Here is a 24,987-nt window from a genome sequence, read left to right on the forward strand (position 1 = left end):
AAAAATTTGGCTCTCCTCCAAAAACCCCCAATTTGGAGGGGAGCCAAAATGGGGGGAGGAGGGAGGGGAGGGGAGGGGACATTTTAGCTCCCCTCCCCTCCAAAATTTTTAACCAAATGAGGGGAGGGGCTCATTTTCCCTCCCCTCTCCCCTCCCCCCTCCCCCCAACCAAACAAACCCTAAAATTTAATATTCCACTTCTACCCATAAAATATATTATTATAATATTTATTTCAAATAAAAGATATATTATCCTAAGTAAAAAAAAAATATATACATTATTATAATTTAAAATATATTATAAAATATTTAAAATAAAAAATTATTTATAAAAATTATAATATTATAAATTAATTGTTTTTTATAAATATATTATTTATTAAATATATTTTAAAGCTGGAAAAAAGATAGCCTAAAGAGAATAAAATTTTATTTTTCTTAGAGTATATAAAATTTGTTAATTTGATTATTTTAATATATTATTATATTAATTAGAATAAAAAATTACTTTACGATTTTTTTAATACACATATTAATATGATAAGACTGAATTTTTATTAAATTATATGATTTAAATTAAGATGTAAATTAATTTATATAATATCAATAAAAACATAAACTAATATGTAAGGGTAAAATGGTAAATTGATTATTACTATCCTTCCCCTCCTCTCCTTGAACCAAATAAGGGATCATTAAATATTTTCCCCTTCCCTCTTTTTTAATCAAACCAAACAAGGTGAGGATGAACTCCCTTCTCCCACCCTCCCCTTAAACCCAAACAGGCCCTTAAGGAATGATCAGAACTTCTAGCACCTGAAACTCTGGTGAATTCTGGACGTTTTACATTATGAAATGGATAACAATATTACTCTTAAAACCTGGAGGTGAGGAAGAAAATTACGGAAAATTCTCACTACTGTGCAGTTATACTATTGTGGGGTGTTCATCAAATCTAAGATATACCTATTATTCTTTAATCTCATTGAACTTATCCTTTTAATTTCTTAAATGTTTTAGATCAATTCTATGCTGTCCAGTGGTTGTAACCATAAATAACTGTGAATCATCAAATAATAAGTAAGATATGGGCAAAGACAAAGGCAGCCTGTATTTACCTTTGTAAGATTTAGGGTGTCCCTAAACTCGAAAACCAGAACACAAATCTAGTCGTCAATTGATGCACACAGAAATAACATAGGGAAGATACTGCACCTTGTCTGGGGAAGAAAACTCTTCCGTACGTGGATTTGCCTGCATTATGGTGTCCAAACAAGACTAGAAGATTGAAAGAGAACAAATATGTGTGGAAAGTAAGGAAGAAGCAAGCCTTTTGAAGTAGGAAATGGGTTTTGGAATACTGCTGTCATTAGGATTGCTTTTTCCCCCATTTTCGTATGATTGGTTCTGCTTAGGGCTCTGAAAAATGCCTCTTCATTCATTACGTGTGAAAACTAGCTTATTCTTATCACCCCAAAAAAAAAAAGCTTATACTGGGAATTCAGAACTTGAGATGTCTTCTGCACATGATGTGATCAGAACATAGGATCCAGTTTCCGTGCTTCTGTTAAAAGAAGCAGAGACAAAAACCATAACCATCCACTGGATCTTAGGTTGTATGTGTTGCCACTTGTCATGCAATTTAAGCCATTAATTTAAAGCAAGGGAGTTTGGAATAACAAGGCAAGTGAAATGTTCATTGTTTTCACAGAGATAGCAGTGGATATTCAGTCACTTACTGGATGTAAAAGCTTCTCATAGTTTCTTAAATAAAACTACATTCTTTAATCTAATTTTTTTCAACTGCCAATGCATTGGCAAAAGTTCTCACTGCAAAGATTTGGATTAGTCAGTGACTTCGGTGTTTGAGTAGAAGCAAAACTATAGTTTTAAAAGTGCTTTTACTGTATATGAAGTAAATATATGGAGGAGTTTGCCTTGATTTGCGGAAGAGTGCCAAAGACTTTTAAAACAGCCGAACCAATGTTTTTTCATAATATTGTCCAAGAACTTTTGAATCTTCTCATTTCTTCTATTAATTTATGTTAAGTGTGACTCTTATAAACAATCCTACTATCAATTTATGTTAACCGTGACTCTTTTAAGCAATCCTAGCCTTCTTAACAATCTATAACTTGTAGAATTCTGATACATACCGTGGCAGAGGTATGATGTTCTCAAATTTCCATATCCTAGATGATTACTAGAGAAACTGTATTTCTTTTTATTATCCTTTTCACAGCAGAAAGCACTAATATAAGGGAAGAAGAATCTTTGTTTCTATGTGTTTTCACTTTTTCCCATGTTTTTTCCTCTCCTTATTCATTTTCTCTTTTTAAAAAATTGCATATTATAATTTATGGTCAATAATAAACTAATAGTAGTTTATTGACTCTCAATAACCTTCTATTTTTCAGAATAAAGGAAAACTGGCTAGTTATTTCCATTTTAAATTAAAAAATTCAAAATAAACATTGATTAATTGAAAGTGTGTTATTTCAGCATCAGCCCATCATACTTGGCCCAATTAATTTAAGATTAAAAAATCAGAGTCTTCCCTTATCTTTCAATATCATCTTGTTTATTTGCTAAGCAATATTATGTTTTTGTTGACTTTGGAAAGCTTAGATTTCTTGCATAGCATAGCTTTCCCCATCTGACCCTCGCATCCTGCCAAAGTATAACTATTGACCACTGTATTTGACATGACTAATCTATAAAGCATAACTTGCATGTTTTGACATAGCCAAAAAAACATTACAACTCGTAGGTAAGAAGAACTTCTTCTTTTCTGGAATATTATTTCTATGTACATATAAGCAAGAATGCAAATATTTCTCAATTACATCATTGGAAGTACTCAAAAACTAAACACATCAGATTTCTCTGAAAACGATCCTTCCATTACATACTCTGGCGACATATAACCACTGCATTATTGAGCAAAACTATTTATTATTGGAGTACTCCTTTTTTTCTCATTGTTTTATATCACCGAATAGCGAGTTAAAACTTACTAGGTTCCAACAACTCTTCTTGTGTTAGCTTGATCTTCACTCCCCTTGAAAAATTCTTGCCATCCCAAAGTCTGATATTTTTGGATTCAAGTTCTCATCTAACAATATATTACTTGCCTTTAGGTCTCTATGTATAATCTTTAGTCTAGAATCTCGATGAAGATAAAGCATTCCTCGAGCTACCCCTTCCATTATGTCAAAGCGCTTTCTCCAATCTAGGAGTTTATGGTTTGGTGGATCTACAAAATCAAAAAAGGAGGGATATATGTACAAATATATACTAAATACAGAAAGGCTATACGTTTATTAACGCATATGACATGACAAGAAAAGACGGGATCAAAAGAACAAACCAAAAATAAATGCATCTAAACTTTTATTTGGCATGTACTCGTAGATTAACATCTTCTCTCCTCTTTCAATGCAGCAGCCAATAAGTTTGACAAGATTACAGTGTTGAAGCTTGGAAATGACAATGACCTCATTCATGAATTCCTCTAGTCCTTGTCCAGATGCTCTAGAAAGTCTTTTAACTGCTATATTCTGACCATCTTGCAATATCCCCTTAATGAACATACCAAGTACAGTAACTACACATAATGACAGAAAAACAGCTATATGCAATGTCCACAAAATTGATGAAATTAGTATGAATTAATGTACCTTGAACACTGGACCAAAGCCACCCTGTCCTAGCTTATTGGAGAGGTCAAAGTTGTTTGTAGCAGCTGCGACCATTTCAAAATCATATGCCAATACCTCTAGTAGTCTGACATGTGATAGTTCTCCCATGATTTCTTTTGTTTTCTCTGAATGCTTATCACTTTTATTTAATCGTAAGAACCATTTGTTCTTCCATTTTGTCTCTGATGTAAAATAATGAATCCATTTTAGAAAGAGCGAACACCATAGAAATACCCCATAAGAAAAATGAAATAAAATGATTTACCAAAGAACACCTTAATAATATGATTATTGCATTTAAATTTTTTGAGATGATATAAATGGTAATTTACCTGATTGTTTTCCTATCCTTTTCCATAAAACATATGCACCAAAAGCAATGATAAGTGTTCCTATGATTACTGTAATGATAATGATCATTCTGGTATGTCTATCCTTTTCTGAATTTAAGAGGAAACAAAGAAAGTTATAACCGATTCAATGTTATAAATAGAAAGTTATAACAGAGCGAGTTATAAATAGAAAAATGTTAAAGAACTAGATTTTCAACATTTGACGGAACAAAAAGTTAACATACCAAGATCGGAATAGGCTAGACGAACATATAGATCAAGTCCACGTGCTGGAAACTGTTGTATATCCATTAGATTCCCCTTCCAAGACATGCAACCTATTTCAGGACTATATGAATAAGCTACACAAGTACAATTTTCCAAGCACTGGCTTCTACAGGTCTCCTCTAAAGCAGAAGACAATTCTGCAAAATCTGGCACTTTAACCATCTCCAACTTCAAAAATCCATCTTTGTTGACTTGTGCACGTCCATTTTTCAACTCCTCACACTGTAAAGTTGTCTTTCTGACGCAACCGTTTGTCCAATTCTGCATATCCCATTCTTTTCTATTGCTTGGCTCAAAACCTCTCAAACAGTTGCATATAGGTGAACTGCTTGGGTTGCAGCTTCCAAATGATCCACATAAGCCATAAATATCACATTTTGAAGTTTGAATACTATAACTTCGTTGTGGTTGTACTGTGTCATTAAGCCAATCTTTTTCATATAGTACGCCTTGAAAGTCTAAGCCAAAGAACATGAATTCCCTCGCATCAGGTAAACTAAAAGACAGGTAAATAGTCCCTTCCCCATCATCTATGACACGAAACCCTTTAAGATAAAAGGCATTCATATGGTATACACCTGTAAAGATCTTACCATTCCATGGACCACTGCGCCAAGATGGGTGAGCCCCATTCCAGATGAACAATTCTGGAATATCTGGATGTTCAATTGTCACGAAGAAGTTTCCAATTGATGGATCTGACAAGCTTTTCCATGATGTCACCCTTAGTTTTTCACCCGTTCTTTTCTTTCTTGTAAGTTTCATTTGGGGGAGGAATGAATCAGATGGATGCGCAAAACTTTCCCATAAGATGTTTTCTGCAGAATCTTTGAGGACAAGATTTCCAGAATCTAGAAGCTGACAAGTTGTATTGAGGGCAATATTTGACACATTTGATGACCAAAGGACGTCGTTTCGCCCGTTTAATACCACAAGATTGCCATCCTCAGATATTGCAATAGTCCCAGTCCCAGAGGGATCCGTCAATGGTTGGTTTCTGTTAGCTACCCATATGATATTGGACTGGGACTTGTACCAAATTCCCACGTATCGATTTGTGGTATTTTCTGGACTGAAAAATCCCAATATGAAAAACTCTACATTGGAATTAACAGTTTCAGGATCCTTAATGTATTGTGATGATTCGATGGTGTCTTTGGCACTGCAAAAGTCAAAAGAGGAGCAGCAAAATAAAATCATTACAACGAGGGGGATTGTATGCCTGCGAAAGAATCCCATTGCTGAAGTGAGTAGTCCTTGAGATGCAGCGTAAACAAAGATGACTAAGACCTGCTGTCATTGGTTGGCCCTGCCAAAATTAGTTAATATCTACCAACTTGAATTCAGACGCCAATTTTGATTCTTGTTTAGCTTCCACTTCTTGTTAATTGTCACTGTTTTGTATTTGAATATGCATTGGTCTCCATAGAATAGTTGAGGTCATATATAAACTATTCTTAGTAAACGGTTGACATAAACCATGCATAAAGTAAAGGCAGTTATTGAATACTGAATTTTTAGTGTCATTTGCTGAATGGCCAAAAATTAAGGTAGAGAGTCACCAAAAAAAAGAAAGGTAGAGACTTTTCAACATTCTGCGGGTATAAAAGTCATAAAAAACTAGAAGGTTTTGAAAAGCGAAATTTTGTTGACTGTAATCTATATGTGATTAGTCATGGTCATATACTAGATGGTTGATCAAACTTGCAGGTGAAGTTTGATTTGGCGGTGGAAGAAAGAATGAAGCCCACAACGCGGCTCTGGCTTTTATAAAAGAATGAAATCCGCAAGACAGTTCATCTTTTAGCACGTGGCCCCAAAGACGAACAAGCTCAACTGCATTTGTCCACATTGAGGCCCAATGAAGGGGAAACAATCTGTCCCTCGTGAAAGACAACGTGGCCGGTAATAAGGACAGAATTGTGGTGTGTTTTATCCCCAAGAAAAAGGGTGGTCTGTAATTTTTCAAACTTCGATATTTTTAAATACCAATATTTTCTCTATCTAAAATCTAAAAATAGGTAAAAAAGTAAGAATTGATAATTTAGCAATTAATGCATTTGCTTTTCTGACCAAACAGAAGCTCCAATATTGGATCCACCTTGTCCGTTGCTCTGTGGTAGAGATGTTGTGAAAGTGGCAGATTTGGACCGTTAGCATGTGTGTACGCATCAATGATTTTTAAATTAAAAGTAAATATTTCGTAAAATAAAAAAAATAATATTATAGATCTAAGCTTTTTTAAAATGGTGACTATAGCTTAAAAACATAAAGAAAAAGATAAAACCTGTACCAGTTAGATTGATAAAATTTAGACCATGCAAATTAAATATGTTAGTTTATACATATACTTTACAATTTTTTTGCATTTGTTACTGTGCCAACACGGACATCCTTTGTTTAATATTTTTTTTAAAATGCCATTGTTACCGCTTGGAAAAAAACAAAAGAATGACTTTTCTTCCTATGAAGCAGGAAAGATAGAGCACGTAGTTTAAAATGGTACAATCACTTTCTTGAAGCCGCTGCTTCATTTCCAGATGCTTGCTCTAGGCTAAGCATACAGATATATTTTTAATAGGCTAAAACAACTTTTGAAGCTTGTGATTTATTTATTTTTTATTCTATAATTGACTTTGAATTTAGGAAAAATGATAGTGAAATGATAAGTAAACTTCATAATATCAAAAAATCATCTAAATTTGAAAATTCCAATTTCGTTATAAATGATTAATTTGGCATTTATAAATTTACTGAAATGATCATATTGTTCTTTATTTTATTTATTGTTTTTAAAAAACCAAAGCTCCTACTGGCTAGCCGGTCGTCGGAGTTCTGGCGGCGGTGACGATAGTCACCGAAGCTCCGGTGACCGGTTGACAATTGGCACCGAAAACAATGTTTTTGAAAATTTTTACAATTTCAGTATAATGGTTAATAACTTTTGTAACACTATTAACAACTTTAATATAACAATTAACAATAGGCTTTTCGAGAAATTCAACAATTAGTCGTCGGAACTTCGATGGCCGAAAACAATTTTTTAAAATTTTTACAGTTTCAGTATAAACGGTTAACAACCTTTGCAACGTTATTAACAACTACAGGTTTTTCGAAAATCAAAAAGTAATATTTTTAAACTTCAATAATGTCGCTAATAAGTTTTGTAACTCTATTAACAACTTTGATATAGTATTTAACAACAGTTTTTTTAAAAAAAAAATTAAAAAACAATGGCATTTTTACAACTTTAGCAACTATTTTTTAAAAAAATTTTTTAAAACTTCAGTATAACAGTTAACATCTTCAATATAGCAGTTAACAACATGTTTCCAAAAAAATTCAAAAAGTAGTATTTTTATAACTTCAGTAATACTGTTAATAAGTTCCGTATCTCTATTAATAACTTTGATATAGTATTTAACAACAGGTTTTCTTAAAAATTAAAAAAAATGGCATTTTTATAACTTTAACAACTACTTTTTTAAAAAAAAATTTACAACTTTAGTATGATGGTTAACAATTTTTATAATGCTATTAACAACTTCGGTATATCAGTTAACAACAGGTTTTTCAGAAAATTCAAAAGTAGCATTTTTACAACTTCTGTAATACGTTAGCAAATTCAAAAACCTGTTGTTAACCGCTATACTTAAGTTGTTAATAGTATTACAAAAGTTATTAACCGTTATACTGAAATTGTAAAAATTTTTAAAAAATTGTTTCCGGGCGCCGGAGCTCCAGTGACAATTGTTGAATTTTCTGAAAAACTATTATTAACTATTATATTGAAATTGTTAATAGCATTACAAAAGTTGTTAACTGTTATATTGAAGTTGTAAAAATTTTCAAAAAAAAAATTTTGGCTGGAGCTCCGGCGATCAATTGTTGGCCAGTCGCCAGAGCTTGGTGACTGCGACCGCCGCTGCTATCAGAACTCTGGTAACTGGCCAGCCGGTGGTGGTTTTGGTTTTTTAAAAATCAGAAATAAAATGAAAGCAATATGGTCACTTCAGCAAATTTATAAATGTCAAATTAGTCACTTGTGACTAAATTGATTTCTCAAATTCTGGTGATGTTTTTGGCATTACAAAGTTTATTTGTTATTTTTCTGTCATTTTTTCTTGATTCTTCTTATATATGGTTCAATTGGTAGCGAAGTGAAATCTATTTCCTAAAAATTTAAGGCAGCAAGTTAATCCTTGCAAGTGATCATAACTTTCTCTTATCCTCCTTTCTATATATTTGATGCCAGATGCAAGCTAGTAGAAATCGAAGGCCAAATAAAACAAACGCTGCCTACGTACGTCATAGAAATGAACTTGCTTCTTTTCTAGGCACAAATATTCATCCGACAAAACCATAATATTATGCTCAGGTGATGTTAGAATAGTTTCATTGCATCGTAAAAAGTAAAAATGATCCAGTTGATTATGTTTTCTTTTTTTGTTGTATTTTTTGGTGACAAGTTGACTATCTTTTAGATGCACTTGAGATGGCATGCAGCTTCTATACTCCTGTTAAAAGGAGCAGCGAGAAGTCAGAATCATTCACTTAGTCTAACGTTGGATGTGTGGCTTCTCGTCATGCCATTTTAGCCATTAATTTAAAGCAACCTGGCCTGGGGAGTGCTTATCAAAAGCAAGAGAGTTTGCAATGGCAAAGCAGGTGAAATGTTCATTGTTTTCATAGAGACAGCAGTGGATGTTTTGTCACTTCTGGATGTAAAATCTTCTCACTGTTTCTTAAATAAAACTACATTCTTTGATCTTTAGTTTTTAACTGCCAATGCATTGGCAAAAGGTTCTCACTGCAAAGATTTGGAATACTCATGGTGACTTAGTACCAAAGACTTGCAAAACGGCTTAATCATTTTCCCCATAATATTGTACAAGAACTTTTGAATCTTTTCATTTCTTCAACAATTTATATTAAGTTTGACTCTCTTAAATAATCCTAGCCTTCATAACAATCTGTAAATATAAGAATTTTGATAAATATCTTGGCAGAGGTATGATGTTCCCAAATTTCCATATCCCACGTGATTGCAATAAAGAGTTACTAGAGAAAATGTACTTCTTTGTTAATTTTCCCCCCCTCACAGCAGAAAGCACTAATATGAGAGAGGAATTTTTGGGACTGTTTATTTTTGTTCTTCGTTTTCTTGTTCTTAAACAGTTTTGTAAAATTGTTTCTCAGAACAAGTTTTGGAAACAAAAAGAACAAAAGAATTTTTTGGATAATAATTTAAAAAAATCATGTTTAAAAAAAAACTATAGAAAACCATACTTGGTAGGTGATAGTTGTTACTAATGATAAGTGATGGATAGTAGGTGAGAAGAGAAAAAGATTTCTTAAAACTTTTCAAAACAAAAAAATAAAATATATAAAAACAAAAACAAGAAAACATTTAAAAGTTGTTTTAGTTTTTAAAAATATGTTATTGTTTTTTACTTTTTAAAATAATCAACTAAAAATAAATTACCAAACAAGTTTTTTTTTTCTATTTTTAAAAACAAAAAATTGTTTCCAAAATAAGAAATCAAACAAGCCTTTTATTTCTATGTGTTTTCACTCTTTCTGTTGTTTTTCTATTCCCCAACCCTATTCTTTTTTGAAAACTATTTTCTAATGTTTGTGCTCAGTAATAAACTATGCTTAGCTTGTTCACTCTCAATAACCTACTATTTTATAAAATAAAATAAAACTGACAACTTATTTTCATTTTAAATTGGGAGAATCCCACAAAAGGAAGTTTAAAATTATTGAATTCCAAATGTCAAATTTATGCAAAAATGTACTGTTATTTACAAGTCTGGTGATGTTAAAACCTATTAAAGTATTGTTTAGAAATCTAATTTGAGATTTCGTAATTTTAAACTTCCTTTTGAGGGATTCTCCTTTTTAAATTCCAAATTTCAAAATAAACATTAATTAATTAATTAAGAGTTAATTGAAAGTGTGTTAATTCTTTATTAGCCCATGATATTTGGCCCAATTAATTTAAGATTATCTTTCTCTTATTAGCCCATGATATTTGGCCCAATTAATTATCGTGTTTTTTATTAAGCACTATTATGTTTTTGTTGCAACCAAAAAAAAATTATGTTTTTGTTGAGTTTTGAAAGCTTAGATTTCTTGCACAGCATAGTTTTCCCCATCTGACCCTCGCATCTTGCAAAAATGTGTCACTATTGACCACTGTATTTGACATGACTAATCTGCAAAGAATAACTTGCATGTTTTGACATAGCCAAAAAACATTACAACTCGTGGGTAAGAGAAACTTCTTTTTCTGGAATATTATTTCTATGTACATATAAGCAAGAATGCAAATATTTCTCAATCATATGATTGGAAGTATGATATTGTAGTTATCTGCCATGTATCTCTGTAACGCTAACACTGTTATTTGTAAACAATCTCTGACTTTCTTCATTAGATGATGAACATAGCAAACTCTGCCATTCGATGAATGCGGGTTGTTTTGGAGAAGGAAGGTTTACAATCTCACTGCTAAGCATTGAAACCACAGTGCTCATACTTGGCCTCTCTCTTGCAAGCTCTTGCACGCATAAAAGCCCTATGTGTATGCATCTTAATATGTCTTTCTCCAGGTTGTTATCATATATTCTAGGATCTATTAGCGTTGAAGCATTCTCCTCATTCCATAATTTCCATGTCTAAAACGAAACATGTATAAATATCAGCATTGAAATCTAAAGATAAGAATGAAATTAAGCATTACAATTGAGTATTGAGAAGGAAAATGGACTATAGTGACTTACCAATCCTAAAAGGCTGAGAGAATCCTCATTGATAGAAAGGCTTGAGTTTCTTCTTCCAGTTGCAATCTCTAATAGTAAAACTCCAAAACTAAACACATCGGATTTCTCTGAAAATAATCCTTCTATTGCATACTCCGGTGACATATAACCACTGCATTATTGAGTAAAACTATTAATTATTAGAGTACTACTTTTCTTGTTATTATATTATTGGACAATAAACTAAAACTTACTAGGTTCCAACAACTCTTCTCGTGTTTGCTTGATCTTCACTCCCTTGAAAAATTCTTGCCATGCCAAAATCTGATATTTTTGGATTCAAGTTCTCATCTAATAGTATGTTGCTTGCCTTTAGGTCTCTATGTATAATTTTTAGTCTAGAATCTCGATGAAGATAAAGCATTCCTCTAGCTATCCCTCCAATTATGTCAAAACGCTTTCCCCAATCTAGGACTTTCTTGTTTAGTGGATCTATGAAAGCAAAATGGAGCGATATAATAGATTTGTACATGTATATGCTAAATACAGAAAATTCTATAATTTTAATAATGCATATGACATGGCAAGAAAGAAGGGATCAAAAGAACAAACCAAAAATAAATGCATCTAAACTTTTATTTGGCATGTACTCGTAGATTAACATCTTCTCTCCTCCTTCAATGCAGCAGCCAATAAGTTTGACAAGATTACGGTGTTGAAGCTTGGAAATGACAATGACCTCATTCATGAATTCCTCTAGTCCTTGTCCAGATGCTCTAGAAAGTCTTTTAACTGCAATATTCTGACTGTCTTGCAATATCCCCTTAATGAACGTACCAAGTATAGTAATTACACAAAATGACAGATAAACATTCATATGCAGTGTCTACAAAATTGACGAAATTAGTATGAATTAATGTACCTTGTACACTGGACCAAAGCCACCCTGCCCAAGCTTATTAGAGAGGTCAAAGTTGTTTGTAGCAGTTGCAACCTTTTCAAAATCATATGCCAATACCTCTGGTAGTTTGACACGGGACAATTGTCCGATGATGGTGTCTTCTGTTTTCTCTAAATATTCTTCATCTTTCTTTAATCGTAAGAACCACTTGTTCTTTGATTTTGTCTCTGATGTAAAGTAGTGAATTAATTTTAGAAAGAGGGAACACCATGCAAAAAACCCCATAAGAAAAATGAAATAACGTGATTTACCAAACAACAATTTAATAATATGAAGATTGCATTTAAGATTCCGAGATGATATAAATGTAATGTACCTGAGTGCTTCACTATCCTTTTCCATAAAACATATGTACCAAAAGCAATTATAAGTGTTCCTATTATTACTGTAATGATGATGATTTTTCTGGCATGCGTCTCCTTTTCTGCATTTAACGATAAAGCAGAGAATGTTAGAACCGATCCAAATCTATGAATAGGAAAATGTTAAAGTACTAGATTTTTAATATTTGACAGAACAAAAGATTAACTGACCAAGATCTGAATGGGCTAGACGTACATATAGATCAAGTCCACCTGTTGAGAACTGCTGTATATCAATTAGATTTCCCTTCCAAGACATGCAACCTATTTCAGGACTATATGAATATGCTATACAAGTACAGTTCTCCAAGCATTGGCTTCTGCAGGTCTCCTCTGAAGCAGAGGACAGTTCTGCAAAATCTGGCACTTTAACCATCTGCAACTTATAAAATCCATCTTGTTTGCCTTGTGCACTTCGATTTTTCAACATCTCACACTGCAAAGTTGTCTTCCTCTCACAACCATTAGTCCAGTTTTGCATATCCCATTCCTTTCTCTTGCTTGGCTCAAAACCTCTCAAACAGTTGCATATAGGCGAACTATTTGCATTGCAGCTTCCAAATGATCCACATAAGCCATAAATATCACATTCTGAAGTTTGAATACTATGATTTTTTTGTGGTTCTATTGTGTCATTAAACCAATCTTTTTCGTATATTACGCCCTGAAAGTCTAAGACAAACAACGTGAATTCTGTCACATCAGAAAAACTAAAAGACACATAAATAGTTCCTTCTCCATCCTCTATGATACGAAATCCTTTAAGATAAAGGGCATTCATATAGTATATGCCAGTAAAGATCCTACCATTCCATGGACCACTTCGCCAATACGGGTGATCTCCATTCCAAATGAATATTTCAGGAATATCTGGACGTTCAAGTGTGATAAAGAAGTTGCCCATGGATGGATCTGACAAACTTTTCCACGATGTTAGTCTTAGTTTCTCACCTGTTCTTTTGTTCCTTGTAAGTTTCATTTGGGGGAGGAATGAGTCAGAAGGATGTGCAAAACTTTCCCATAAGATGTTTTCTGCGGAATCTTTGAGGACAAGATTTCCAGAATCTAGAAGCTGACAAGTTGTATTGAGGGCAATATTTGACACATTTGATGACCAAATGATGTGGTTTTCCCCATTTATTACCACAAGATTGCCATCCTCAGATATTGCAATAGTCCCAGTCCCAGAAGAATCCGTCAATGGTTGGTTTCTGTTAGCTACCCATATGATATTGGACTGGGACTTGTACCAAATTCCCACGTAGCGATTTGTGGTATTTTCTGGACTGAAAAATCCCAACATGAAAAAACTTCCATTGGAACTAACAGTTTCAGGATCCTTAATGTGTTGTGATGATTTGATGGTGTCTTTGGCACTGCAAAAGTCAAAACAGGAGCAGCAAAATATGATCAAGACAGCGAGCAGGATTGTATATCTGCAAAAGAATCTCATTGCTGAAGTGAAGTGCCCTTGAGATGCACCATCAGGAAAGATGACCGAGACTTGCTATCAATGGTTGGCGCTCCCAGAATTAGTCAATTTCTATCATCTTGAACACAGAACACAGACACCAATTTTGTTCTTATTTAACTTCCAGTTCTTGTCAATTGTCATTGTTTCTAATTAATTTATGGATTTGTCTCCACATAATAGTTGAAGTCATATATATATATATATAAAGTATTCTTGGTAAACGGTTGTCACAAACCACGAATGAATTAGGCGTTGAATACTGAATTTTTAATGCCATTTGCTGAATGGCCAAAAATAAAGGCGGGGCCTTTTCAACTTTCTGCGGGTGTGAAATTCATTTTTTTTTAAAAAAGAATTGAAGGTTTTGACCAGCAAAATTTTGTTTGACCAGCAAAATTTTGTTTACCATCATATATATGTGACTGTTCATACACATATACTTGATGCTTGATCAAATTTGCAGGTGAAGTTTGATTTGGTGGTTGAAGAAATAATGAAGTCCACGAAGCAGTTCTTTTGGAAAGTTTGTTCCCCACCCCCAACCAAAAAAATAAAAAATAAAAAACCAGAAGCAGACAGCGCAAGCCAGAATGGGTAGAAAATACCGAGCATGAACCAAAACTGATTGTTTTATAGCATGTGGCCCAAAAGACGAATCAAACCCAACTACATTTGTCCGCATCGAGGCCCAATGAAGGAGAAACCAACAGTAATGACTTTAAGGACTGAATTGTTGTATGTCAATTTTGCCCACAAGAAAGAGTGTTGCACGGAATTTTTCAAAATTATGATATTTATAAAAATAAGGTAGAAAAGTTAGAAGTAATAGTTTAGCAATTAATGCTCTGGCTTTTCTGAAAAAAAAAAAGAAGCTCCAAATCTCCAATACTCGGATCCACCGTGTCCGTTGCTTTTTGGTAGGGATGTTATGAAAGCGGCAGATTTGGATAATAAGCACGTATGGGAATGTATTAATTTTTTTCAAAGTTAAAAAGAGATGTTTCTGTCGAATAAAAGAAACATTATAGGTCTAAACAATTTCAATATGGTGACTATAGGTTAGACAAAAAGAAAAAGATAAAATCTATACCAGCTAGATTTATAAAATTTAAACCAAGCAAGTTACAGATGTTGGTTCATGTGTTTTTTTCCTCGCAATGTTTTACATTTGTTATTGTGCCAACATGGGCATCCTCTTTTTAATATTTTTTTTTAATGAACACTTTGATTTTTTCTCATGTGCATCTTACGTCCCAGTATTATTTTTCTAGTTACACCTAAAGCCCTAATATTTAAAGTGCTAGATGCACTAAAATTAAGATCAGTGTATTGGATGTATTAAAAAAAGATTTTGTTGTTGGATGTAACTGACAAAAGAGATTATTTTTTTAATAAAAAAATTAAATGCATTACTTATAGAAAAAAGAAATACAAGAGTATAACTAGATATAAGAAATAAAAGAAGAACCAGAGCTAAACAAGATTAACATAGGATCTAGAAAAGAAGTTACTTGTACATGGGTAAATGTACAAGTAAAAACTGAAAGAAAGTTAAAAATATCCTATGAATGACATTAAAAGAATTTGCAATAGCTCCTGCTGTAGGCAAGTATTTCTTGTTAATACAAAATACTTTTAGCTTTTCTTTACTATCCACCAAGAAAAATGGTGGCTTGTAAATCCAAACAACATTAAATGGGAGCATTAAAAAACAATATTTCTTCCTAAGCAGGAAAAACAGTGCACGTAATTTAACCGGAAAAATCACTTTCTTGAACCTGCTATTCCATTTCCAGATGCTTGCTTTTATACACACACAAACATACACAGAAAAGATTTCACCTTTTTTCAAATGCACTGTTTTTTATTAAAAAAAATAATTAAATGCATTAACTATACAAAACAGCAATACAAGAGTATAACTAGATACAAGAAGTAAAAGAAGAACAAGAGCTAAGAAATAAAATTAACCTAAGATTTAGAGAAGAAGTTGTTTGCAAAACCAAATTATCTCGTCTGTCTGCTTTGTGAACGGCTAGCAATCAAGCACTATGGAACTGACAAAATCTATGGTTTTCTTAAAATACAAGCAGACGTTCCAATACATGATAAAATCAATCATGAAACTAAAAATCAAAGAAGCAAGATTGGTAGTTCAAGGGTTTATCCAAGACTATGGAATTGATTATCAAGAGACGTTTGCTTCTACGACAAAGCTCAATATAATAAATGTGCTCATGTCTCTTACAGCAAATCTTGATTGGCCATTATACCAACTAGATGTTAATAATGCGTTGTTGAATAGAGATCTTGAAGTGGAGGTTTACATTAAAATTTTCTTAAGGCTAAATAACAAAATAGGCAAAAATAAGGTATGTAAGCTAAAGAAGTCCTTATATGGGCTTAAACAATCTCTATTGAGTATTGTTTGGGAAGTTCACATATGCAATCAAGGATTAAGGCTTTAAACCGTTCCAAGAGGATTATACTCTGTTTGCAAAGCATAATTCAAAAGGAGAGGTAGCAATCTTGATTATATATGTGGATGACATTATTACAGCAGGTGATTGTAATGTAGAAATTTATAAACTTAAAACTCAACCACCTAGGAAATTCAAGAACAAGGATTTGCGGAAGTTGAAATATTTTTTGGGTACGGAGGTTGTGAGAAATCAGGATGGAATTTTAGTATCATAACAGAAGTTAAATCTTTTTGAGGAAACAAAATTGTTGGATTGTGGACCTGTTAGGACACCCACGGAGGACGCCCACGGAAGAAGACATACATATATACCAATATGGGCTTAAATGGGCTGGACCCATAAAATTCAACACATTCCTATATACAGGCCAAGGATAAAAATTTCTTATGTGGTTTTGGGTTCATAATCACTTTTGATATGAAGGGTGTCTAGATCTTGTCTTAAAAAAACCATGATTTTGACTCTTACAGTAACAATAGCTTAGCCTCACATTTGGTTGAGATAAAAATGGTACAATTTCTGGACTGCCAATCTATAAAAAATTGAAGAATAGATAGCATGGGATGAAATAATGGATTCAAGAAACCTAAAATTAAATGAAACTATCATCCATAATTCACAATAGATAACTATATCCTAGTGAAGTTTTACAGTCATTTTTCATTACATGTGCAATATTATCTTCCAATTATGTCAGTAATGCTAACAAAGTTGGCGGAGTGCGAACCTTGCATTTCTGAAGTTGACTGAGAGTTGAATCATATCCATCTCGTTTAGTACCTATGCAGGTTGTCTTGGAATAGGAAGATTGGCAATCTCACTACTAAGCATCGACACTAAATTGGCCATAGTTGGCCGCTCTTTCGCTAATTCTTGCACGCAAAGTAATCCTATGTGTATACATCGCAAAATGTGGTCATAAGAATCTTGACATTGTATTTTCGAATCCATAAAACATACCAAGTTATCTTCATTCCATGGCTTCCAAGCCTGAAAATAAATAAAAATATGTGCGTCAATCTACAAAGTTTATATCAACGTCAGTAAGTACATAAGACACTTACATATCCCAAAAGGGTTTGTGATCCCTCCATGTTATACAATTTAGAATTGCTTATTCCACTAACAATCTCTAGTACCAGAACTTCAAAACTGAAAATATCTGACTTTTTTGAAAATGGCCCTGGCATTGCATATTCGGGAGATATATAGCCACTACATGAAATACTTATCAAGTTAACTTGCATTTCACTGACATGATACTTTTTTAATAATTAAGAAAAGATGACAAGCTTACTATGTCCTAACCACTCTTTTGGTATTAGCTTGATCTTCATTGCTTCTAAATATTCTAGCCATTCCAAAATATGATATTTTTGGATTTAGCTCTTTATCTAACAAGATGTTGCTAACCTTTAAATCTCTATGTATGATTTTTATTCTAGAATCTCGATGGAGATAAAACAAACCTCTAGAGATTTCTTCAATAATTTTGAAACGTTTTTCCCAATCTAGTTCTCACTTTTTGATTGAGTCTGTAAACAAAAAGGAGATTAATTAGGGAACTAAGAGTAAGCGCATTCTTAAGAGAATCAGAATTCATGGAATTCAGCAAGTTATTAAATATTAAGAAAATCAAAGAGTAAAGCATCTTATGTTTTTAAACTCACAGTATGGCTTCAAAACAAGATGAACTATATTAGGCAAAAAAGAACTAACCATACAAAATCGCATCCAAACTCTTGTTCTGCATGTATTCATAGATTAATATCCTTTCAGCTTGCTGAATGCAACAACCTAGAAGTCTTACTAGATTGCGATGTTGAAGCTTTGAAATCACAACCACCTCATTCATGAACTCTTCTTGCCCTTGTCTGGATGCTTTTGAAAGTCTTTTGATTACGATTTGCTGTCCATCTTTTAATTGCCCCTGGAAAACAAAGTAAAACAAAAAGTCAGCATTTCTTCCTAAAAAAGGTTCACAACAGTGTTTTTTTTTTTTAAAGAAAAAGCCTTGCACACTGAACCAAAACCGCCGCGTCCAAGCATGTTCGATGAATGGAAGTTGTTTGTTGTAGTTACAAGATCTCCAAATCAAAAAGTGGAAGTTCATCCATCTTGACTTTATCTTGAGTAATCATTCTTTGAGATTGACTTTGGGAACCTGTCTCACCTATATTGAAAAATAACAAGGCGCTTTCTTTAATTATTTTCAGCATACATAATATTAATAATCATAGCAACCTTACTCATAGCTACAGGTTTCAGAATTTTGATGGAAAACAAATGAAATCAGGGATTGATCCACTCATGCTATGAGCAAGTATGGATAATGTTGAATGAAAACTAAAACTATAATTTATTACAATACCTGCATATTTAGCCGTCAATTTCCATAAGAAATATGCACCTGCTATTAAGGTAATAATTCCTATTGTCACTGTAACTGCAATGATGATTGTTCTTCTTGGTGAACGTTTTTCTTCGTTTCATAATAAATAGTCAGATAGCTTCAATAAAAACTTTCTAGTATGATGGAGCATTAGATTTCAAACAGAAAAAAGTTACCAAGTTCAGACAAAGGCACACGAATGTAAAGATCAACCCCTCCACTTGACAATCTTTATATGTCAATCAAATCTGTACTCCAATGCATGCACCCAATGCCATTTGAATCATATGCATATACCATACAAGAGCAATTATCCGAGCACTGCGTTCTGCAATTATCTTCGTTAACACTTAACCTCACTAAAAAGTATGGCACTTTCATGTTCTCAAGTTTCAGAAATCCGTCCTTTTCATCTGTTTCACTTCTATTTGCAAACCCCTTACATTGAAATGGCTTCTTCCTCACACACCCACTAGTCCAATTTTGCCTATTCCATTCCTCTGATTTCTTTGGTTCATACCCATTCAAACAACTACAAATTGGAGAGCTTTGTGAGTTGCAGCTTCCAGATGCTCCGCATGCGCTATAAAGATCACAATAAGTGCCATTATACACGTCCCTTAAAACTTCTCTTTCGTTATTCCACCATGCCGTCCAAAGTTGCCTTGTGGGTTCAAGCCAAGAACTGCAAAGGCAGTATCATTTGCAAAAGCATAAGTTACATAAACAGTTCCATCATCTTCATTTCCAGCGCTCCATCCATACAGGTAACCATTTGACATCATGGGTAACCCAATAAAACTCCTCCCACTCCATGGACCAGTTCGAAAATACGGACGAGTTCCATTAACCCTGAGAAAGACCTCAGGAGCATCTGCGTGTTCAAGGGAAGCAGAGTAGTATCCAATAGATGGATCAGAAAGGCTTTTCCATGAAGTAAGTTTCACCTTCTCTCCAGTTCCTTTGCTGAAGCTGAGCTTCATCTTTGGAACTAGAAGATTAGAAGTATCTTGGAAACTCTCCCATATAGTTTCTCCTGTGCTATTATCATAAAGAACTAGATTTCCAGTGTTTAGAAGTTTTGCAGTTGAATTAGTTGCAATTTTTGAAACATTTGAGGACCAGACACTCATATTCTGTTTGTCCAATACCACAAGATTACCGTCCTTGGAGATTGTGACAGTCCCAGAAGCATCAACCAGTGGCTGGTTTCTGTTAGCCACCCAGATTATGTTAGATTCAGAAAGATACCAGATTCCTACATAGCGTTTTGTGGAATTTAGCGGAGTAAAGAACCCAAGCTTGAAGTCACTGGCATTTGAACTTAATATTTCATGGTTTCTGATGAACTGACCTGAGGTTATTTTGTCCAATGCATAGCTCAAACCCAAATGGAAATTTAAAAGCGAAAGCAGAAGATTTCTCAAGCTGAGACTTCTGGTTGTGAATCCCATAGCTGCAATGAAAAAGAAGACATACCTTTCTTAGGTTGCGATGGAATTGAATTCCTCATATTTGAGCCTATGCTGCGGAGTGACTTTGTATAGCACGAAACGTCTTTGAACTATAAATTTGAAAGTATTCGCTTCATATACAGTGCTGAAGATATTATTAGAAGACGTCAAAGTCGTATTACAATCTTTTCATATCCAAAAAAAGGGGGACCAACTGCTAAAGCTTTGTTCATTTGTAGGGTAATTATTCCATGATAAAGCTGAGATCAACCTACCACACTGTTTAATATTATTTTCTTGACTAAATTTGAATGCTAAATATGGGATTGGTTTCTAGAAATGATCATGGCCAAATTTGCTGCTACATGAATAGAACCTACTTCGAAATAACAAGCCCTTTTTTGAAATTAAATATATCTCTCCTATTTGAATTCATATCAAATTATTGTAAGATTTTTTAATTAGAACTCAAAAACAACTATTTTTTAAAAAAGAATAATAACATGGAAAAATTAATTCGCGGGTTCTTATAGTAGGGTCTGATTATTAATTAGCCTCATATAGTTTTTCTTTCTATTTACTGGGTCCTTACATTTTCTTTAATTGTAGGCGTTAATCCCTCAATATATTAATTAGAGTTTATGTGGATGCCAATTAAATGATATGAAGATTGTCATAAAATACAAAATAAAAACAGATGTTTTTTCTAAAATAAAATTTAGTCATTTCTAACATAAATTGAAAATTATACTATATATAATCTGTAATTTTATTATTTTGATCTTATTTAAACCCATGCGGCAAAATTAATCTAACTGCTCTATGTTGAGTGAGAGCCATGTCATCAACTATTAAAGTCATTTCTCTTACATATATATTTATATTTATATATTAATAAAGAAGAAATATAAAGAAGAATCATATAGAAGAAGAGATGATCAACAAGAGAAAGTATTTCTCATTCAATTCAAAAGTGCTCTATTTATAGGCACAACTTTACACCTTTGATAAAATCTACAGATTACATAATAATATGAGATAGCTGTGGGATACAGAGATAATAGGAGATATTAGAGATTATAGGAGAAATAGGAGATAATGGAAGATATATGGACATCCACAAAGATATTATTATATTCATAATACTCCCGCTTGGATGTCCAATATATATGAATGTGCCTTGTTAAAAAACTTCAACTAGGAAAAACCCTGTGGGACAAAAACCTAGCGAAAGAAAAAGAATACATCATTCATTGATACACTACGCAATGCTGCTTCATTAAAAACCTTGCTAGGAAAACCTAGTGGGACAAAACCATATATAAGGAAAAAAGAGTACAGCGTGTATCAACTCCCCCTTTTGGTAATATCAGTTGACATCTTCGAGCCTGCAAAGTCTAATATAACGAACAATCCTTCCAAATATTGTAATGAGATAAAAACGTCAAATATGAATTTCATGATCTTTTGAAAATCATGAGACGAATAGTCCTTTTATGGTTTATCCACATATGGATCATACTATAATCTCTTGACATGAGTATCAAACAAGAATACTTTATCTATATAGCCATTATGATTAGTCTTGGATACTTTTAGATAAAATAATATTACCTCCACGGTATCTTTAAAGTAATGAAGAATATTTTTAACTTCATTCCAACATCTTCATGTTGATAAATAACTATATCATGCTAATCAGCAAATGATAGCTCAAATTCTGTACAGCTAGATAGATATATAAATGCTTCAGTGACACTAAGATATGGTATTTCTGGACCAAATGTTTATTCATCACCTTCTGGAGGTCTAAATCGATCTTTAGTCTATATCTAAAGATCTTGCAACTATCGAAACATATAATGGATGTTACTTATCCACATAATGGATGTGACTTATCCATATGTATTTTTTCGAAAGCTTTTATTTCAAACTTTTTCTTTATGTAATTTGCAACTTTTGAAAACTCATCAGGAGTTTTGATACTATCATCATAAATAATACTGATAACAAACTCATTTTGAATCTTTTCACAAACAGACAAGTTGGAATATGTTTACATCATTCCTTCAGTCAATATTAACCACATATGTCTCATATAGAGACTTACTTGAATAGTGTTCTTGAGAACATAATTATATGCTTCTAGAAACTTAAATCCTTCAAGGATTTTCATACATTATGATCCATATCTATTCATATATTGGATCGTTTGAATCTATACAAGGATTTGAATCCTTCAGGGATTCATATAAAATTTCACTATAAAGTGAGTCATACGTCATGGTTATATATTTCTAAGACGCACATGAAAAAGTTTCATTTATTACCAGACTGCCAGATTGATAAGACATGTAATTTAATCCCACTACAAGACTTTATTTCTCTTTATATTGTACAAATGCCTATTTACATAATACTAGCATTACACTTCAAGTGCATAGGGCAGGGATACACAAATCCCTGTTACATTGCGTCTTTTCTTTTCTGTTGGCCAATCATTTTTCTATTTGTATCTCATGACAGATTTATATATAAGATCCTCATTTGATCATGTGATATCATCAATAAAATTATTGTCAACAATTTTATTCTTTTATCGGTCCCATTTTCTTTTATGACATACTATATTGAGATCTCTTTATTGCTTTCAGAAATTTAAACCTCTTCAGGGGTCAAATAGTTATGTCTTAACCTCTTTTGCAATTTATGCCTCCTTAGTATGATCATCATGATCATTTGCTCACTTTTTTTTCTTTTGGAACCGATCATAATCTCATGCTTTTAGCATGTCTTCAAGAATAGGAGCACTTTTAGCTAGAATATAAGAATTAAGAATTCTTATTTTGATCAGTAATTACATCTGGCAGATATTAATAATATTTTATGAATACAATACTTTATGAACTTCTTGTTCATACTACTATATTTGAGTATCTACATTTGATAGTAAAAATACATTCTATATATTCTCTTTTCCAACTACACATTTTCTCCCCCCATATTGAGAACATATAATGTAGATCTCCCAAAGCTATAAATCTCCTTTAGAAATATTATTTTGTTTCATTTAGAGACAACCAAGAATAAGGAGATTCTATCCACCAGTGATCCCAACTTACTTTTAATATCCATCTATATGCGTTATTGCGGTGGAATAATAAATATCACACATTTTAAGATGAAAAATGTCTGGCTCCTAACCAAAAGCCAATTATAATGGGAGAGTTCACAATACATTGTTGGCTTGATGCATTTATGTGCAAAAATATATAAAATCAATCATCCCAACACTCAAATAGGAATTCTATTCTCATAAACTCTGATCTAGCTATTCATGGAGGCTTTTATAAAGCATATAATCATCAACAACATGAGGAATAATCATTAGCAATCTCAACGAGAATCATATTGATTTTATAATCAAAAACTTATGTACTCAATGTAATTATCTGAACATATTTGCAAACTTGAAGTTGCAAGTTGATAATAAACACCAGTGACCATTTTATAGATGCATCTTTTACTTACAGAGTATTACTTTGATCCACATGGTGTCTAAATGGGCCCATATATAAAGTTGATATATGATAAATCTGTACGGATCTGATTTTGAGCATAGCTAGTGATGTTATCTTTGAGAACAAACAACACATAAAAATTCTTGAATTATATATCATTTTTAAAGAATCTTCTAGTTCTTTAATAAATGACAATGCATATTTTTCATGATATTTTGCATCACTATAATCCGGAATGATCTAACCGGTCATGCCAAACTATAAATGTATAAACTTCTGGTTTATTATAAAATTATTCTCAATTATTAGTAAACTCTTTATTACCATGTCATATTATTCATTTTTCACCTTAATATTTCATAAGGAATATGCTATCAATTATAGATTTTATCTTCAGGATAATGAATCATGATATAGCTCTTCTAGAGCATTATTTTTCATCTTTTACCCAATGGTAAAAACTTGTGTACTCATAGAAGGTTGAGCGCTATTGACTCTTTTGGAGCCTTTTTCAAAAGGAATATGAGATATAAGGAATGGAATTAATATTAATAATAACAAATTCTATCCAACATAATTCACACTTGTATTTCAACAATCTCCCCTTCAAGTATGAGTCATATAAATATATTTTTCTTATATCTATATTTCAAATAGAGTGAATAGCATATAGTAAGCTAATAATTTATCTTTAACTTAAAAATCCAAATGCTTCCTAATTCAGATATAATAATGAATTTCAATCCAATTGCACTATCACCTTAAAACCCTTTGATAAACAAATATTCTAATGTATATAGTTGTTCAAGAACTAACATATATTATTTTTTCACTATATGATATACTTTACTTCTAGTTATGCTTTTTCAAAGTATGAAGTATATTTTTTTTTTCAAAACATAAAATTTTATGGATATTTCATTATTCAAAAACTTCACTTCTTTGTATCTATTATGTAATGCTTCAAAACTTATTCATAAAATTATAAATCCAACAAAAATTTGAGAAGATCTACAAGGATTAAAATCAAACTATATAGTTATGAAGATTTAATTCATAAGCCTTCAGGGCTATTTATAAGTTATTAGTCTTTAAGACTCTATATAGTAAATATATATTTTAAAAATCATCTATGTCCCTTAATATTTGAACTATAAGCCTTCGGGGCTTTTAAAACATCATAAATTGTTATTTTCTTGTCATTCAATAATATGAGTATAATGACTGATGGCCATTTAGTAATGGGAAATTA

The 24,987-nt window shown here is 32.5% G+C and overlaps 1 protein-coding gene and 2 pseudogenes across 1 annotated transcript; all 3 read right to left on the bottom strand.

Moving 5' to 3' along the window:
* Positions 1-2,860: 2,860 nt before the first annotated feature.
* On the bottom strand, positions 2,861-5,526 carry LOC114756262 (G-type lectin S-receptor-like serine/threonine-protein kinase At1g11330; annotated as a pseudogene).
* Positions 5,527-10,546: 5,020 nt separating this feature from the next.
* Positions 10,547-13,942, bottom strand: LOC114756271 (G-type lectin S-receptor-like serine/threonine-protein kinase At1g11330). The gene is made up of 7 exons (XM_028945196.1): positions 12,583-13,942; positions 12,366-12,473; positions 12,011-12,216; positions 11,701-11,911; positions 11,343-11,580; positions 11,110-11,260; positions 10,547-11,004 (listed from the first exon to the last, which is right to left on the bottom strand). The coding sequence occupies exons 1-7, from the start codon at positions 13,862-13,864 to the stop codon at positions 10,696-10,698; spliced, it is 2,505 nt and encodes an 834-aa protein (XP_028801029.1). The 5' UTR covers positions 13,865-13,942; the 3' UTR covers positions 10,547-10,695.
* Positions 13,943-17,148: 3,206 nt separating this feature from the next.
* On the bottom strand, positions 17,149-20,214 carry LOC114756272 (G-type lectin S-receptor-like serine/threonine-protein kinase At1g11330; annotated as a pseudogene).
* Positions 20,215-24,987: the final 4,773 nt, after the last annotated feature.

This window comes from Neltuma alba, unplaced genomic scaffold, assembly GCF_004799145.2.
Source record: "Neltuma alba isolate B1F8T4 unplaced genomic scaffold, ASM479914v2 tig00010380_pilon, whole genome shotgun sequence".
NCBI classification, from domain to species: Eukaryota; Viridiplantae; Streptophyta; class Magnoliopsida; order Fabales; family Fabaceae; genus Neltuma; species Neltuma alba.